This window comes from Mustelus asterias, chromosome 4 (assembly GCF_964213995.1).
Source record: "Mustelus asterias chromosome 4, sMusAst1.hap1.1, whole genome shotgun sequence".
NCBI classification, from domain to species: domain Eukaryota; kingdom Metazoa; phylum Chordata; class Chondrichthyes; order Carcharhiniformes; family Triakidae; genus Mustelus; species Mustelus asterias.
Window position 1 is genome coordinate 28,050,099 of NC_135804.1, and position 19,695 is coordinate 28,069,793.

Genomic DNA, 19,695 nt, shown 5'->3' on the forward strand with positions numbered 1-19,695 from the left:
GGGAGAATTTAAAAGAGGAAAGGATGTGACCGCTTTTAGTGAAGCCATCTTGTGAATGCAGAACCATCACTACACAAATGTGTCAAAAACATACCTTTTACTGAAATCCATTAACGCATTGACAATAATCCTGCAAGCTGTCACTAAATCCCCTCCACATCCTCCTGCACAAAGGGGAGACGGCAGGTAGTGTTGGTAACAGGCCCAATGCTGATAATCTTGCCTATAATTGAAGCATAGAACAGCTCACAATTACAACCTTATTCAAATCAGTATTTAACAGATTTAGTTTAGCCTTTAATTATTTGCAGCCTAGAAGAGAGTGACATTTAAGATCCATTGATCTAGGTAAAATAAGGCATTAAAAACAAGCACCATGTGGATTTTCTTTTGAAGAGATATCTTTGAAACCACTGATTTTAAAAAATCATAAAATACTCTATTGGAGGTTAAAACGTGGTCATTCATTAAGTTTAGGTGGAGACTATCACTGCACTCTTTAAACAGTCAACTCTTCTCCAAGACACATGGGTATAGAAATTCATTTTGGCTGATAGGACAACATAAGCGGTATGGAATTGGATACACGCAGTGCCTGACACTCAGTTCCATGGGATCAAATATACACAGTGCCTGACACTCAGTTCCATGGGATTGGATATACACAGCGCCTGACACTCAGTTCCATGGGGTTGGATATACACAGAGCCTGACACTCAGTTCCATGGGGTTGGATATACACAGAGCCTGACACTCAGTTCCATGGGGTCGGATATACACAGTGCTTGACACTCAGTTCCATGGGGTCGGATATACACAGTGCCTGACACTCCGTTCCATGGGGTTGGATATACACAGTGCCTGACACTCAGTTCCATGGGGTCGGATATACACAGTGCCTGACACTCCGTTCCATGGGGTTGGATATACACAGCGCCTGACACTCAGTTCCATTGGAATCAAAAGAATGAAATATCAGACACTGCACAGCAAGATAGCAGATCCAGTCCTGTCCATTTTAAACCATTGGCAGGGACAAATTCCATGTCTGTGTTGTTTTTGTTTTATTTAGTTTTACAATTGGTATCAATTCAGCTATTTGTTATTCAACATACTGGGAGGTCAGAAAGAATCCTCGGAGTTTATTTTAGAGTCAATGAGGAAAGTTACCTGTCTAGGTCAGATAGTAGATCTTTGTCTGGTTGGACGGCCAGTTCAGACATCAACCAATCATGGAACGTTAACTAGAAAAGGAGAGGGAATGGTCGAAAGAGTTGAGTAGGATTTTTCCTTTTAAGCTCTATTTTATACATCTACCATCTTAATATATAACAATATATATATTTTATACATGCATGTACACTATATTCTGAACTTAACATTTATTGGACATGTTGAACAATGATTAATTTGATCAGCAGTACATTAATCTAGAAACACATTCAAAGTATTGTTTTAGTCACGTAACTGAGGAGCTTCTGTCCTTTTATCATTTTCTGAAGTTGATTGAACTTTCTTCCATCTATATTATTCGTTACATTTTCTCAAGAGTTCACTTTGCTCAATAGTACAGTAACATGTGATAATAGTGCATACATGACATGACACCTTGGGCAATTAAATAGTCTTGGTCTGAAGGGTTAAAAGTATAACTTGTATAGAGCTTATATTTATATAGATAATATTAACATATACAAAGGGTGCACAGTCATTGTACTTTCTTGTTAGTTTTGATGTAAAGGAATATAATGTTTGCTATCACTTGCTTTACACTACTGCCAAAAACCAATTTAAACTCCTGCATATTTCCAATTTAAAATTTTTATCTACAAATGAATGTTGATCAAGGCTTTCTTTCCCATCAATCCGAAGGCCAGAATTCTCCAACCTCGCCCATGGCTGTGATTCTCCAGTCCTGCTGCAGTGAATGGAGATTTGGCAGAGCGCCAAATTCTCCATTCTCGCTGGCAACAGTAACATTGGAGAATTCCGGTCAATATCTCCAAACAAATTCAGTCTGGAGAGCAACATATTCAGTTACCTGGAGGCCTTTCACCCTGGCAAGTTCCTTGAATGTACGGTGTCTAAATACTGAAAGAGCGGCAGTGGTCCAGTTTATAGGAAGATCTAGAAGATTATTCCACTTAGGATCCACTACTTCTCCCTCTTCTTGCTGGGCCTCTGGAATCAGTCGTGGAATTATGTACTGTAGCTAAAAACCAGAAAAGTAAACAACTTTGTCATGAATAGGTGACCCAGATTTTACAATAGGAATAATGGTGAGGATATCAACATTCACCATTATTCTGAAGTAAATCGGACAACAACTTTGTGTGTCTGCATGTGCCGTCAAACACAAACATTTGGAACTTGCTGTCCAAGTTGCCCTGTATTTCCATAAGCTTCATTATACACCAAAGATTCAGCATTTACACATAGGAAGGGCGTATGGTCCTGCTAATTGAATGTAGAAACATGTCATGCTTGACAAATCTACTGGAATTCTTCGAAGATGTAACTTTTTTTTATTCATTCGTAGGACATGGGTGTCGCTGGCTGGCCAGCATTTAGTTGCCCTTGGAGGGCAGTTGAGAGTCAACCACATTGCTGTGGATCTGGAGTCACATCTGGAGCCAGACCGGGTAAGGATGGCAGATTTCCTTCCGTAAAGGACATCAGTGAACCAGATGGGTTTTTCCAACAATCAACAATGGTTTCATGGTCATCAGTAAGTTCTTAATTATTGAATTCAAATTCCACCATCTGCAATGGTCCAGTTTTCTGGATAATAGTCTAGCGATAATACCACAAGGCCATCACCTCCCCAACTAGTAGAGCTGATGAGGGGGAGCCAGTGGATGTGGTTTACTTGAACTTTCACAAGACTTTCGACAAAATCCCACATAAGTGATTAGCGTGTAAAATTAGAGTGCATAGGATTGGGGTAGTGTATTGAAATGGATAGAAAACTGGTTGGTAGACAGGAAACAAAGTAGGAATAAATGGGTCATTTTCCAAATGGCGAGCAGTGACCAGTGGGGTACTGCAGGGATCAATGCTGGGACTGCAACTGTTCACATTATATATTAATGATTTAGATAAGGGAACTAAATGTAATATCGCCACATTTGCAGATGACACAAGGCTGGCTGGGAGGGTGAGCTGTGAGGAGGATGCAGAGATCCTTCAGTGGATTTGGACAAGTTGAGTGAGTGATTGGCAGGTGCAGTATAATTTGGATAAATGTGAGGTTATCTACTTAGGTAGCAAAAATTGGACGGCAGATTACTATCTGAATAGCCATAAATTAGGAGAGGGGAATGTGCAACGAAACCTGGGTGTTCTTGTACATCAGTCACTGAAGATAAGCATGCAGGTACAGCAGGCAGTAAAAAAAGGCAATTTTGGCCTTCATAGCGAGAGGATTTGAGTACAGGAGCAGGGATGCCTTGATGCAGTTATTCAGGGCCTTGGTGAGGCCACACCTGGAAAACTGTATGCAGTTTTGGCCTCCTTATCGGAGGAAGAAGGTTCTTGCTCTAGAGGGAGCACAGAGAAGTTTACCAGACTGATTCTTGGGATGGCTGGACTGACCTATGAGGAGAGATTGAGTTGTTTAGGATTATATTCACTGGAGTTCAAAAGAATGAGGGGAATCACATAGAAACTATAAAATTCTATCAAGACTAGACAGGGTAGATGCAACAAGGATGTTCCCAATGGTTGGGGTGTCAGAATCAGGGGTCACAGTCTGACGATACAGGGTAGATGGTTTAGGACAAAGATGAGGGGAAATTTCTTCACCCAGAGAGTGGCCAGCCTGTGGAATTCACTACCACAGCAAGTAGTTGACGCTGAAACATTGAATGTTTTCAAGAAGCAGTTAGATATAGCATTTGGGGCAAAGCGGATCAGAGGATATGAAGGGAAGGCGGGATCAGGCTATTGAGTTGGATGATCAGTCATGATCATAATGAATGGCGGAAAAGGCTTGAGGGGCTGAATGGCCTCCTCCTGCGTTTCTAACTAGCCATGGCAAAGATCAGGTGTTAGGACTCTGGTTAAGACAATACAACATTTTTATCTCATTCCAATTGTTCCCATTAAAATGATAAACAAAGTCACATCCAAAGCAGAGGAAGGCAGTTACTAACTTGTAAAGTAAATCAAAGGACTGAGTACAGCTACATACTTGCTCCCAAAATACTTCACCTTTTGCATGAACCCAGAAGGAACAAACTGCTTTATAATATCGATTGATGATGAGGTGGATAAGCAGACTGCATAAGCAACAGCTGCTGTACAAAACCTGTCAGAGTAAAGGGGCAATATTAAACTACTATAGTGGGTCATATCCCCAAACAGTAGGTACACACAGATTATATATACAGCTTTATATGATTTTCAAACTAACAGAAAGGAATTATTCCTGAAACACTAATACTTTTCAGCCTGGATTGAAATCAAATGCTAATTCATACAGCAATGTAGCCAATATTTTATAATTGAATACACAGTGCAATTGCAAACATATGGCAACTTTTCCTAATAGTTAAAATGTGGGTTAGTCTGCACATCCTTCCTTTCCTGTCAGGTATCTCCATTATTTAAAAACTGAAGCCAAAGATGTGCAGGTTAGGTGGATTGACCATGGTCAATGTGTGGGGTTACAGGGATGGGGCGGGGAAGAGGGCATGGGTAAGAAACTGTCAGAGAGCCGTTGCAGACTCGATGGGATGAATGGCCTCCTTCTGCACTGTAGGGGTTCTATAACTCCATGAATAACAAGCATTCTTTTTGTACCTCGAAAACCTGTCTGCTTCCGTTAAACCCACTCGCTCCTGTTCAACCACTGGCACTGACAATGTGTCTCATGTGTCAATCATTTTCTTTTGAAGCAAATTCTCCCCGCTGTGTCCCTTTTCTGGAGTTCTCCATTATGAATCTTTGTCCTTGCTCCTTGAACCCTGTGCACCTGATGATGCATTTATACGGCAGCTACCAATGTGAAGCCAGCCACAACATCACCTACAGCCAGTGCTCATTTATACAGTCAGCTGCAATCTTGCTGCTTAGGAGACTGTTTTATCACACAGCTACAGACAGCAACTGCAGCCCCCTCTGTAGTGAAAATGTCAAGTTATTCACCGACTGGAACAGCCTTCAAACATCTAAATCAAAAACAGGCCAGTTTTAAAAGTGTTCTGGGGATTCCTTGCTTTTTTTTTTGAACAGTAAAACTGTAGAGTTAATATTTCATGTGTGGTGTAAACCCAAGTGTGGAAAGACCCTATCCTCCACAAAGGTTCCATTCGGGTACTAACTTCATAGAATCCCTACTGTGCAGAAGAGGTCATTCGGCTCATCGAACCTGCACCGACTCTCTGACAGAGTATTTTATCCTGGCCCTCTCCTCGTAACCCCACACATTTCCCATGATTAATCCATCTAACCTAGACATCTTGGGACACTAAGGGACAACTTAACATGGCCAATCCACCTAACCTGCACATCTTTGAACTGTAGCAGGAAACCAGAGCACCTGGAGAAAACCCACGCAGACATGGGGAGAAGATGCAAACTCCACACAGTCACCCAAGGCCAGAATTGAACCCGGGTCCCTGGCGCTGTGAGGCAGCAGTGCTAACCACTGTGCCACCCTAGATCTAGATCACCACTTAACAGCAATGATAAAGCCATCATTTTTTAAACGCACACTGAAAAATCTTTGAGCAAACTGCCCTTTTGTCTTTTTCAAGGAATAAAATGCCAGGATATACAATTTTCTTCATCAGCTCAATCCTCAAAGTTTTGCTTCTGATCTTGTAGCTCCTGCTTCAGCTGTCAAAGCCCTAAGCACTGGAAGGAATACTCCTCCACCTCGCTTTCCTCTTTTAAGACGCTCCTTAAGCCCATCTCTTTGACCAAGCTTCTACATTATCTGAAGAGTAGTGAATGGAACTGTGCAATAATCACCAGAAATCCCCACTTTTGACTTTATGATGGAGGGAAATCATTGAATAATGAAGCAGCTAAAAACAGTTAGAGCTGGGACAATGCCCCAAAGGAAAGGAACAACTGCGAAACACATAACGGAGTCACCCGGCAGGGGAGAGTCAATGATCAGGCAGGTTGATCTTCCATGCTAGGCGAGAGTCAATGATCAGGGTAGCCAATAAAGTTCAAGCGAGGAGTCACCTGACAACTTTTCAAAGCCATCTTGGCCTTTTGGCTAAGATGAAGCGTCGGATCAAGCCCAAGATAGGGTCATCCTGTCAGCTTGGATCCTGTTTGTCTTTCTTTGTGGGACCATTAATTGAATTCAATTTTAATTTGGTTTTGGAGATCGAATAAAAATTTGAAGAAAAAAAAGAACCCCTTCAACAAAGTGCTGGGGCTTAAAATATTTTGTCTCCAATAATCGCAGCATCTTCCTCGATGTAACATATGACTCCAATCCCTGGGGAGCTTTTCCAAGTTCCCGCTGACTTCAAATTTCATTCAGGTTCCTCAGTGACATGCTCAGTCAATGCTGCCTTGATGTGAAGGGCAGTCGCTCTCACCTCACCGCTGGCATTCAGCCTTTTTTGGACCAAGGCTGTGAAGAATTCTGCAACCAAGTGGTCCTGGCAAAACTGAGCAGGTCTATAGTGAGCAAACGGCACTGGGTGGCCCTGTCAGTAACACCTTCCATCACATTACTGATGATGGATTGGGATGGGAATTGGCTAGATTGGATTTCTCCTCATTTCGGTGAGGGGAAATCAGGGCAATTTTATGCTTTTCCGGGTAGTTATCAGTGTTTAGCCGAGCTATTCCAGCATGGCTATGAAGTATGGTCGGTTCTGCCAAGAATGCTCTCTCTGATAACATTAAAAGCTTCGTTTTTGATTGATAGGTTGTATGTTTTGCTATGAAGATGGTGTTAGTGCCAGCCCATCAATATCTCTGTTATTCCCACTGAAAATTTACATTTCCTACTTTTCATGGCCACGCGCGTCTCTTGCGTTGATTTTTATGCTTAACCCCTTTAATGATGTGGAGATGCCGGCGTTGGACTGGGGTAAACACAGTAAGAAGTTTAACAACACCAGGTTAAAGTCCAACAGGTTTATTTGGTAGCAAAAGCCACACAAGCTTTCGAGGCTCTAAGCCCCTTCTTCAGGTGAGTGGGAATTCTGTTCACAAACAGAACTTATAAAGACACAGACTCAATTTACATGAATAATGGTTGGAATGCGAATACTTACAACTAATCCAGTCTTTAAGAAACAAAACAATGGGAGTGGAGAGAGCATCAAGACAGGCTAAAAAGATGTGTATTGTCTCCAGACAAGACAATACACATCTTTTTAGCCTGTCTTGATGCTCTCTCCACTCCCATTGTTTTGTTTCTTAAAGACTGGATTAGTTGTAAGTATTCGCATTCCAACCATTATTCATGTAAATTGAGTCTGTGTCTTTATAAGTTCTGTTTGTGAACAGAATTCCCACTCACCTGAAGAAGGGGCTTAGAGCCTCGAAAGCTTGTGTGGCTTTTGCTACCAAATAAACCTGTTGGACTTTAACCTGGTGTTGTTAAACTTCTTACTGTGTTAACCCCTTTAAACCAGGCCTGCCCCCAGACAATACACGTTCTCCACTTACCTCATACAGAATGTTGAAAATTCTCTCGTCCCACAGGTTAGGAACTGGGTTAGGTATTCAGCAAAGGAAACTCGTTCTTCACTAGTGAGCTCTGCTAAATGTACACTGGAGTTCATCGGTGATAGAGAGATCTTCGAGATGTGTATGTGAACTGTGAAAGCAGCCAGTCCTAAAACATGGACATCAGCAAGCGAAGGACCCTTAAAAATAACAAATGCACAGACTTTAATTGTGCAAAAAACATCGCGAAAATTCCAAGGTTGAATAAGAAGATAATTAGGATATTTATGTTAATTCCTATTAGATTAAGTTCTGCAGTCTGAACATGAGTTAGTAGCCAACAGATTACTTTAAGCAGCCACAAGGGACATTTTGGGTGGAATTTTCCATCCTGCCCGCCACGGGAATCGTAGCAGTCGAGAGCGGACCATGCAAAGGTCCGTTGACCTCGGGTGGGGTTTTTCGGCCTTGTGGCGAGTGTGGCCGGAAAATCAATTAGAAATCAAACTCTTGCATTTCTCTGATAGAAGTCATTAAATATTTATTTAAATAATAATATTCTATGATTCTTTACTTTGATATTCCTAACTACCTGGAGGTCTGCACTTTGTGAATTTGCTGGTATATTAAGTAAGGGAATGTCCCATTGCCACCTCCAACAATTCTCCTTTCTTAATACTTCAGAACCCTGCTGATGCAGGCAAAGTGCTGTTCTCTTACCTGGTTACTGGTCAGATGCAGGACTCGTGCAAGCATTGCATGTAAAAATCTTTGGTGACCACACAGCATTTTCACAAACAGAGAGGCCCATTCACCTTGTCTATAAAAACAAAACAGATACACCGACCTAATATGTACAAAAGGCAGCACTAAAGATAGCAGTGTCTGACAAATGATATGTGAGATTGTTTTGGTTGGAACCCAATGGAACAACTCTTTTTGACGTTGGCACGGTGGCACAGTGGTTAGCACTGCTGCCTCACAGTGCCAGGGACCCGGGTTCAATTCTTGGCTTGGTCACTTGTCTGTGCGGAGCCTGCTCATTTTCCCCTGTGTCTGCGTGGATTTCCTCCGGGTGCTCCGGTTTCCTCCCACAGTCAAAAGGACGTGCTGGTTAGGTCCAGTGGCCATGCTAAATTCTCCCTCAGTGTAACCCGAACAGGCGCCGGAGTGTGGCGACTGGGGGTTTTCACAGTAACTTCATTGCAGTGTTGATGTAAGCCGACTTGTGACACTAATAAATAAACATTAAACTTAGATAATTAACTCAAAACATTAACCCCTTTTCAGAAGCTGATGTATCCATTGTGTGTCCCCAAAATATTGTATTTTTATTTCACACTCACAGCATTTGTAGATTTTTTTCTTTTTACCTCTTCAGTATGTAGCACTAAGTATAGAATATTTATGACTTGGAATGAAAACTGCAGTACTGTACAATACACACGAGGACAATAGATAATAATGGGTAATGGCAATAGAATTTCTGCTGGTCTTTCTCTGCTCATTGAGGTTTACAACCCATTGGAGGTGTGAACTCAGTTTGAAACACAGCCGCCAATTTGCACACAGTAACTTAATGACTAAATTATTAGCTGCTTTAGTGGAATTAGTCAATGAATAAATATTGAGCAGGATACTGGGGAGAACTCCCCTGCTCTGGTTCAAAATAATGTCTTTTGTAATGTTCTGAGGAGGCTGATGGAGCCTCAGTTTAACATCTCATCTGAAAGACTTAGAGGGCGATCTTACCAAAAAAATTCCAAGTGCTGAATGAGCAAGAAAACGGGAGAGTTTCAGACTTGTTTTTTCGGCGAGTTCAGAAATGCAATCTTATGGCACTTAGTCAAAAAAGAAGTGCCAGGATGCGATTCTCGCCAGTAGAGGGTGGGGCGGAGCTTAATCTCACTGGAAAACCAGCTGCTGAGCTCGAGGGACGCCACTGCGTAAGTGCCCTGATTTCCCAGTTACTGTGTACACGTATTCAGTGTGCTGGAAGATCTCCTGTCTTTTCCCCCAACCCCACCCCCCCCACGGTGGACAGTGCCATGGTGTCAGGAATGCACTGTCAGGATGCCATGGGCACTGCCCAGCCCCACCACTGACTAATGATATTTAAATTAAGTAATAAATATTTAAATCGGCTTTGTGCCCTTAACGTGAGGCCAATTTCATTGGCAAAACAGCACCGGTAAGATTGTGACAGGCATAAAACCAGGCACAAACTAGATTTTTTCACCCTTCACCCGATCTTACCGGCTTGCCACGCCAATCGACTGGCAGGATGAGCTGGTAAGATTGCTCCCTAACAGCCTGTCACTCCCTCGATATTGCGCTGGAGCATCAGCCCAGGTTCTGTGCTCAGGGATTGAACTTGAAGCCACGACTTTCTGATTGAGACGAGAGTGGTGACACCACTAAACCACGCTCACTAAATTGCACAGACTGGTTAAAATGCTTTCTGGCAGCTGGTGAGAGTAACACAGATATCCCAGAAACTGGTGCCTTCTGGGCTAGAAAAATGTGCTTAATCTAGGCTTGGGGGAGGGGGGCGGGGGCGTATGGAGGAAGTGTATGGAGGGAGGGGGGTGTATGGAGGAAGTCAACAGGAAAGTAAAGGAATCAAACTCCATTAACAAATTACAGTAAACAAGACATTTGCTTGGAACCTGGCACTGTTCATCCTCACAGCTACAGAACTGATGTTTCAAACTAATTATATTTGAACCTTTTTTTAAAAGTCTCTACACAAGAATATGCTTTTTAAAAAAATAATAGTTTTCAGTAAGATACAACAGATGTTTACTCTGGACAATAGCACTATGGAGCAAACAGGTTTAGGCCTTTTGCTACTTTCCAGCACATTTAGCAGCAGGTTAATTTTGATACTCATGATAACAGAAGAGGCATTGTCCTGGTCTTTGAATTAACCAGTGCTCATTGCTGCTTACTTCACAGCAGTGTCTTACCTCTGTGCTGGGTTGGAGTTTGTTGCTATAAGGAATGCCTGACAAAAGCTCTTCAACAGAAGATCTCTGACCTACAAGTGCAAACACATAGTTACAGCACAGCCTGAAACAGATTATCTCCCTCCCAGAGCTGTCTTTGCAGCTGTTAGTAGCACAAATTACAACAACTATGTCTGTCACCTTATGACTGCAGAAATAGCAAGCATCTTGACCTCACCGCATGAAAGGGTTAAAAATCACATAAGCTGCTAACTGCTAATTTTTCAAAGACTGCAAAGACAGAGAAGCTCTGAGGAACCAGATGACTTGGTACCAGGCGGCCTCCAGATAACAGTTAAAGGGACCATGATTACAAGGAAGGCTGTAGTCATACAGCACGCACACAAAAATCTTATTGACCATTATGCAGCTGCAAATGTGTATGTCTGCAAAAACAAGGAACAATAGGCAAGGGAGGCTGATACACCACTGGTCAAACATGTATCTATCATACTCATATCTGGAAGTTGGTAGGCAAGTAGAAAAAATACACACTTGATGATATTATATTTAAATAGGCGTAACAAATTTTAATTGGACAAACACTCATATGTTATACATTATGTAATCCTAACTATTAGCTGTGAGCAGATATAGAGTCATAGAGCATTGCAACACGGAAACAGATCCTTTGGCCCAACCGGTCCATGCCAACCATGGTGCCCTCTCAGCTAGTCCTAATTGCCCATGTTTGGCCCATATCCCTCTAATCCTTTCCCATCCTTGTATTTATCCAAATGCTTTTTAAACGTTGCCTGAACCACTTTCTCTGGCAGCTCATTCCACCCACGCACCACTCTCTGTGTGAAGAAGTTGCCCCTCAGGTCCCTTTTCAATCTTTCCCATTCACCTTAAACCTATGCCCTCGAGTTTTTAATTCCCCTTCCCTAGGATCATAGATTATTTCTGAACAGAAGCACACCTTTGATTGGTGTATGCTAACTCCTTGTAACTGAATCTGAGAGTATAACTGTGCGTGTAATGCTTTATTCCGGGCTCCCTGATGCATCCCCAGCTGGAGCACCAGATCCTTTTCTATATCTTGTAATAAAGGCCGTTTAAAAACTCCCAAAAATCTCCGCCCAGTCACTCAAAATGGCGAAGTCTGAAAATAGCTGGGCAGCTATTTTTGATGCACAGTATGGTTATATGGATTGCCATAACGAGAGAAGATTCAATATGCATTGAAATGCTCAGAGATACTGGGGCTGGATTTTACCATTGCGTCACGCCCGTTTTTGGGCACGAAAACTTGGTAAAGTCGGGCGTGAGGCAATTAGCGCGATCCGCACCCACGTCCGCGCAGATGCCCACTTTAAAAAGGCCCGAAAATGGCCGCGATCCGAATCGCGCCCGAAACGGTTGCATGCATTTAAATGGAATTAATGGGCTGCCCGCCCAACTTTATCAGCATTTCCCCCGTTACCATCGCGTGTCCAGATTCAGCGTGAAACAGACATGCTCGACAAAGGTCTGTTTCGGGCACTCCAACTTCTGAAGAGGTAAGTTCAGAGCTTCAACGGCTCTCTGACTCAAATCGGGGGGGCTGGGGGGAGGGAGGCGGGTCCGATCATTCTCTGGTGAGGGGGGAGGAGGTGGCTCAGATGTATCTCTGGTTTGGGGGGGGGGGGGGGCGGGGGGCAGGGGGGGGGGGCCAGATCATTGTCTGGTGGGGGAAGGGGATGACGTGGAGATGCCGGCGTTGGACTGGGGTAAACACAGTAAGGAGTCTAACAACCCCAGGTTAAAGTTCAACAGGTTTATTTGGTAGCAAAAGCCACTAGCTTTCGGAGCGCTGCTTCTTCATCAGATGGAGTGGAAATCTGGGGAAGGGCAGAGGGAGGCCAGATCGTTGTCTGGTGGGAAAGGGGGAGGGGGGAGAGGGGGTGGGGGTTCCGCTACCACTCTGTGGGTGACCAGTTGGGGGGGGGGGGGGGTGGATAAGGGGGACAGTTATGTTGTGGGGGTGGGGCGATGTCTGTGGAGGCCATCGTACCTGCTTTTCACTCCCGGGCCACTTTATCCGCTTTTTGCGGCCTGGGAACAATGTGACAGGGACGCATGTTTCAATTTTGTTTCTCACTGCGCGTGCACAGTTCAAAGCTCCGATCAGACCAGCAGTATTTTAGACGCGATAAGCCCCGCCCAGGGCACGATTCAGACTCGCGATTTTTTTTCCAGGCTAAGTGCGTATGAGGGCGCCGGAGAACAGGTTTCCAAGTCGGATCTGAATTGCGCCCAGATTCCGCACTTAGAACCAAAATGGTAAAATCGGGTCCACTATTTCTATTATCACTCATGACAAAAATTCAACAAGACAAAATATCAAACTTATGACATCATGCCATTGGACTCAAATTGTTTAGTCCACAGTCCATGTGTGAATTTCTCAATTATGACTCTTCCTATATCCTTTCCCACTTACCCAAATTCTTCTATTCCCTTCCCAACTCATACCTCACCCAAATAGAATCATTAATATCTCCAATACTGTTCAATTCATTCTCTCATTCAATACTGATTCTGCTCCTTCTTAAAAAGTTTGAGCTGACCTAGTATTAATTATATTAGAATTATAGAATCCCTACAGCGCAAAAGAAAGCCATTCGGCCCATCAAGTGTGCACTGACTCTCTGACAAAGCATCCCTGCCAGACCCACCCCCTGCCCTATCCCCGTAACCCCACGCATTCACCTTACTAATCTCCCTAACCTACACATTTTGGGACACTAAGAGGTAATTTAGCATGGCCAATCCACCTAACCTGCACATCTTTATCTGACAATCTATTCCACATGCACTATACTGTGGGAAAATATCTCCAATCAGCAAACAAAAAATAAGTTCCGTACTTTGGGAACACATGCCCGCCTATTTTGTAGCACCCACACTGAAATTGGTCTGGAGCTTTCCAATCCCTTGTTACATGATTATAAAACTCTAACGGATGCTCCAATTAGTATCTTTATTTTATACAATCCTCAGCCCGACCATCTTTCAGCTGCTTCACCGTGCCTCCATCATATAGTCTAAAGTGCGGATGTTCACTGATGATTGCACAATGTTCAGCACCATTGGCGACTCTTCAGATACTGAAGCAGTCCATTCCACACTGTCCTCCTCACGGTTCACAAGCCTGTTGAATTCTTTGGTTGAATGTGCCTCCACTACACACACTCAGTTAGTTCATTCCAGACCGCAACCACTTGCTGCTTCTGCCAATTACTTTAAATCTGTGCCCTCTCGATCTCATCCTTTCATGAGCGGGAACCGTTTCCCCCATCTACTCTGTCCAGACCCCTCATGATTATTAACATCTCTATCAAATCTACTCTCAGCTTTCTCGTCTCCAAGGAAAACAGTCCCAATTTCTCCAATCCATCCTCATCACTGAAGCTCCTCATCCTTGGAACCCTTCTTGTGAATTTCTTCTGCACTCTCTCTAATGCCTGAACATCCTTCCTCAAGTGCGACGCCCCAAACTGGACACAATAGGCGAGATTCTCTGGCTTCCACTCAGTGGCAGGGGGTGGGGCGCCATTCATTGGCAGTGAGATCCTCTTGTCCCGCCACTGTCAATGGGAATTCCTATTGAAGCTACCTGACACCACCGGGAGGCCTGTGGCAGGGAGTGCACTGCTGGAAGGAACCAGAGAATCCCACCGGCGATTAATCCCACACTGGAGAATTCCAGCCAATACTCCAGCTGAGGCCAAGCTAGTGTCTTGTACAAGTTCAGCATAGCTGCTTGCTCTTCTACTCTATGCCCTTGTTAATAAAGCCTAGGATACTGTATGTTTTATTAACTGCTCTTTCAGCTTTTCCTGCCACCTTCAATGAGATGTTCACATATACACCCAGGTCCCCCTGCACCCCCTTTGGAATTGTACCTTTTATTTTATATTGTCTGTCCATCTTCTTTCCACCAAAATGAATCACTTCACATTTCTCTGCATTGGATTTCGCCTGCCACCTGTTTGCCCATTCCACTAACGTGGCTATGACCTGTTGAAGTTCTGCACTGTCCTTCTCACAGTTCACAATGCTTCCCTGTTTTGTGTCAAATGCAAACTCTGAAGTTGTCTCCAGTACACCAAGGTCTAGATCATTAATATATAAGTGGCATTCCCTTGACATTCAATGGTATTGCCATCATTGAAGCTCCCACTATCAACATCCTGGGGGTTTGCACCGACCAAAGACTGAACTGATGCACCAGTAAACTGCTGTGGCTATAAGAGCAGGTCAGAGACTGGCAATTCTGCGGCGAGTAACTCACTTCTTGTCTCCCTAAAGTCTGTCCACCATCTACAAGACACACCTCAGGAGTGTGATGGAACATTGTCCATTTTCCTGGATGAGTGCACTTCCAACACTACTTCAGAAGTTTGACACCATCCAGAACAAAGCAGCCCACTTAACTGACACCCCATTCGCCACCTCCAACATCCACTCCCTCCAAGACCGATGCACAGTGGCAGCAGTATGTATCATCCATCAGATGTACCGCAGCAACTCAACAAGGTTTCTTTGACAGCAGTTTCCAGAACTGAGACCTCTACCACCCCAAGGATCAGGACAGCAGACACATGAGAACACCATTACCTAGAAGTTCCCCTCCAAGACATTCACCATTCTGACTTGAAACTATATCACTGTTTCTTCATCGTCACTGGGTCAAAATCCTGGAATTCTCTTTCTAACAGCAATGTGGGTGTACCTACACCACATGAACTGCAGCAGTTCAAGAAGGTAGCTCATCACAACCTTCTCAAAGGCAATTGGGGATGGGCAATAAATGCTGACCCAGCCAGCAAAGCCCACATCCCATGAACAAATAAATAAAATAATTGTTAACTAATTAATAAATTTATATGGCAAGTCTGCATCACCACAAAAAACACCGCATTAAACAAAATAACTTTCTGCCATGCAGGAACATTTTTCTCATATGTTTGTACACCTGACACAGTGTACACATACCCATCAACCTTACATATCAATACTGGATAAAGATATAAAATCAGTTCAACCATTAGTTTAATGTGGTCTTCAAAAGAACACTCACCTCTAGTTCTAGAGGCCCCAAATTATGTACAGAAGTTTCTAATTGGATTGGTTGATCCATCACTATGCAATCATCATCAGCTATCATCGTTTTCAGTTGACCAGAGATGACAGCAATCTGTGCAGAAACAACTGGAAAAGAGTTCACATCATGAGCACAAACAAATGTAAAGATCTCTGTATTTTCAGTTTAAGCAAAGATATGGTAAGAAAAAGATCATCCATTTTCACATTAACTAACTTACGATCCATCTGACATAATTAATAAGCATGCAGGAGATGGAATATGGATATAGTTTTAAATAATTTCTTTAAATACCTCGGTCCTGGAAAGATTACTTCCTTTGCATTCTAATATAAATTTCCAAATATCAGACTCCAGGTTGTCAGCCGAGAGTCAGTGGGTACAATTCCTATTTCTCAATCGGAAGGTTGTTCAAGAAAGATTTGCATTCAGGTAGCGCCTTTCATGACTTCGGGACATCTCAAAGCACTTCCCAAACAATGAAATATACCCTGAAGACATAAGCTCTCCCAAACAGCATTTGATTAAGACCAGATCATTTGTTTTTGTGATGTTGATTGAGGGATAAATATTGGCAAGGACACCAGGTATAACTCCCCTGATCTTCTTTGAAATAGTGTCATGGGATCTTTTACGCTCACCAGAGAAGGTTCATCTGCCCACCCTCATCTAGCTGCACAATGGCACCATCAAGACAGCCACACTTCCTCAACATTGCACTGGAGGATTGTCTCCCTAGGTTTCTTTCAGGTTCTAGGGGTGGGACTTGAACTCTCAACCTTCTGACTCAGAAGCAAGAGTGCTACCAACTGGGCCATGGCTGACACCTGGGTAATCTAGGTCAATGCTCTGGTCATGCACTGTCTGAGCTCAGTCTTTTAGAAAGCCGAGACCTGTCTGCTCTCTCAGGTGGATGAAAAAGATTCAATGTCACCCTTCCAAAAGGAAAGCAGGGGAGTTCTCTCCACTGCCCTGACCAATATTTATCCCTCAGTTGACATAAATGAAAAACAAATGATTTGACCATTATCACTTTGCTGTTTGTTGGATTTTGCTATGTTTCTGACCTATCCAACAATGACTACATTTCAAATATATTTAACAGGTTGGAAAGGACTTTGGGATGCCCCGAAAACGTGAAGCATGCTTAACACATGCAGCTTCTTTCTTCTTTATAGTCATACTTTACATCTGTAACATTGCGGCCAACTTTACCAAAAATATCTAAATGCCAAACGAGGGTAAAAACAAGAGAACTTCCGATACATTTTTTGGGCGAGTTTGAAAATGCAATCTTACTTCACGCGTTTTTTTCGCTTAATCCGTTTCCTGTCAGCAGGGGGAGGGGGCGTGGCTCAGGTTCACCAGAGAGCCGGCTGCTCACACCAAAGGGTGCAATTGAACAGAACAGGGAGAGATCTGTCAGGCACCCTCCCCACCTACACCCCCCCACCTCTCCCCGCCACCATGGATTGCTGGCCTCCCTGGCCGATCATGCATTCTGGGTCGATGGATCACCGCCCCAAATCTCCCACCCCCAGCCCGGTCAATCGCTGCCCAAACATCCCACCCCTAGCCCTCTCAATCGCACCTGGACTCCACTCCCCCCGACCTGGTTATAGAGTGCACAGCTCCCCCCCCTACTCCCCTTGGCCATGCTCCCATCATGGCCCCCCACATGCCCCATACCCTCAGACCCTGCCCTTTGGCAGTGCCAAGGTGCCAGTGCGGCACTGCCCAAGGGTCAATGCCTCCATTGCCTCTGACCTCCTGGGGAGGCCCCAATGGCCTCCAGTCCTACCAGCAAGCTCATCACGCCTGGTCCTCGTTGATAGGGACCATACGGGATTCTCGTCCCGGGCTCACTAATTATATTTCAATTCTATTTAAAATATATTTAAATATTTAAATCAGCCTTATGCCCTTTTTGGGCGCAAGGCTGATCACGCCAGAAATCCGGGCCCGGTAAGATCGCGAGAGGCGAGGAATCGGGCACAAACTCAATTTTCTGCCTCTTGCACGATCTTATCGACTCACCCCGCCTATCGATGGGCAGGACGAGAAGATAAAATTGCCCCCTTAATCTTTCTCTGGACTGTCGAGGTAACGAAAGACATGTTTATGTGGAGAGCTTGTTAGCCTAACTCACAACGTTCTTCGGGGACCAGTGAAGTGTTCCTACCCCATTTGACCAATCCTACCAGGAGTCGTACTCCTGCCAGAATAGCTCTTCAGGTCACGGGCACACACAATTCTTCCCACCACATTTAAAAAGTGCAATCCAAAAATTGTTTAATGGAATACCGGATGATTGGAGAATATTCCAGGGACAGGAGAAGGCCATTTGGTCTATCGCAGAGTTAAACACAGAATAAACAATTTGCTTCTTTTCATCCCCCAATTTATTGCGTTGCCAAATGCCCTGTTAAAAATACAAATGTTATCAGCTTTGAAAGCAGTTGCACAGAGGCTGGGGATGTGAATGAATTCAGTGAGACCAATCCCCATTGTTCAAGACCGTGTCATTGGATTAATCTGCTACTCATACCGTCACTATTGCCTGGATTAGTAACCACTCTGTTCAGCTCTTCGAGAGCAGTCGTCAGGACTGCAATCGGTTCCATCGGCTGCTGCATCTCCTCAGACACAGAAATATCTGCTTTCAAAACAAGAAACTGATAAAGATCCATGTCGTCTTCCAAGTTTTTTAATATCGATTTCAATGTTTGGAATTCTAACCAGACTACCGTGAAAAAAAGATCAACATACTGGCATGCGATTTAACAACAGACAAAACCATTTAGTTAAAAAGACCTTTCATTTGCCAATACTTTTCAGACAAGGCGCAGCGAGGAAGGAAGAATGAAGAGGGTGGGAAAGGAGAGCTCCGAGGAGAAGGGGAAGTGGGGGAGAGTGAGTAGGGAGCAGAGCAGGAGAGTGTGAAGGAGTTGGAGCAGGAAGGAGAAGTACACAAGGAAGGGGAAGGAAAAGGTGGGAGGATGGGGAGAAAGAGGAGGGAAAGGGGGAATAGATTTGTCGGTAGTTCAAATGGGAGTGCAGTAGGAATTGGGGTCATTGTAATATTGCCCTTCTCCTACATCTCTTATCGGCACAGTGGCACGGTGGTTAGCACTGCTGCCTCACGGTGCCAGGGACCCGGGTTCGATTCCCGGCTTGGGTCACTTTGTGCGGAGTCTGCACGTTCTCCCCGTGTCTGCACGGGTTTCCTCCGGGTGCTCCAGTTTCCTTCCACAGTATGAAAGACGTGCTGGTTAGGTGCATTGGCCGTGCTAAATTCTCCCTCAGTGTACCCAAACAGGCACCAGAGTGTGGCGACTAGGGGATTTTCACAGTCACTTCATTGCAGTGTTAATGTAAGCCTACATGTGACACTAATAAACAAACTTTCCAAAAAACTTTCCACTTTCCCTCTCTCTGCCTCAGCCTCCCTCCGCACCCTCTGCTTGGTGTTAAATTGCTGCTACTGGGAATGGGGGAGATACAGGGCTGTAAGTGACAGGTTGTCATCTAATTTTGAAAGACTGCTTAGAGGAAGGACAGATGTGCAAGGGTCTGATGTATGGATGAGTAGTGTGTGCATTCCAGAGGTGTAAATGGTTGGAATGTTTGACTGAGCAGTGGCTGGGGAGGGGGATAAAACATGCTGCATGGTGGGGCATTGGGGAGAATGGAATAATGACCCATTGGAGTGAGGCAGGGCGAGATTCACTGCTTCATTGTGGCTCATCAGCTGCTGTATTTAATGGGCGCTGCAGAACAGAAGCATGAATACAAAATACTGCAGATGCTAGAAATCTGAAATAAAAACAAAATGCTGGAAATACTTAGCAGACCAGGCAGCATCTTTGGGGGAGTGTTGATAACCTCCAGAACTTACGTGGGGAATCCCTGATTAACCTCCAGTGGGACCCGTAGAATACAAGTTCC

General features: G+C 44.1%; 1 protein-coding gene across 1 annotated transcript in view; it reads right to left on the bottom strand.

Moving 5' to 3' along the window:
* The window catches only part of fanca (FA complementation group A), a 106,677-nt gene that overhangs the window by 37,516 nt on the left and 49,466 nt on the right, over nt 1-19,695 (bottom strand). Inside the window, exons 22-30 of the mRNA XM_078210729.1 lie at nt 18,296-18,403; nt 15,724-15,854; nt 10,617-10,687; nt 8,368-8,467; nt 7,648-7,847; nt 4,213-4,309; nt 2,042-2,212; nt 1,171-1,244; nt 95-223 (exon numbers count right to left, since the gene is read on the bottom strand). Of these exons, the coding sequence (XP_078066855.1) occupies nt 95-223; nt 1,171-1,244; nt 2,042-2,212; nt 4,213-4,309; nt 7,648-7,847; nt 8,368-8,467; nt 10,617-10,687; nt 15,724-15,854; nt 18,296-18,403 (1,081 nt within the window). The remainder of the gene's footprint in view (nt 1-94; nt 224-1,170; nt 1,245-2,041; nt 2,213-4,212; nt 4,310-7,647; nt 7,848-8,367; nt 8,468-10,616; nt 10,688-15,723; nt 15,855-18,295; nt 18,404-19,695) is intronic.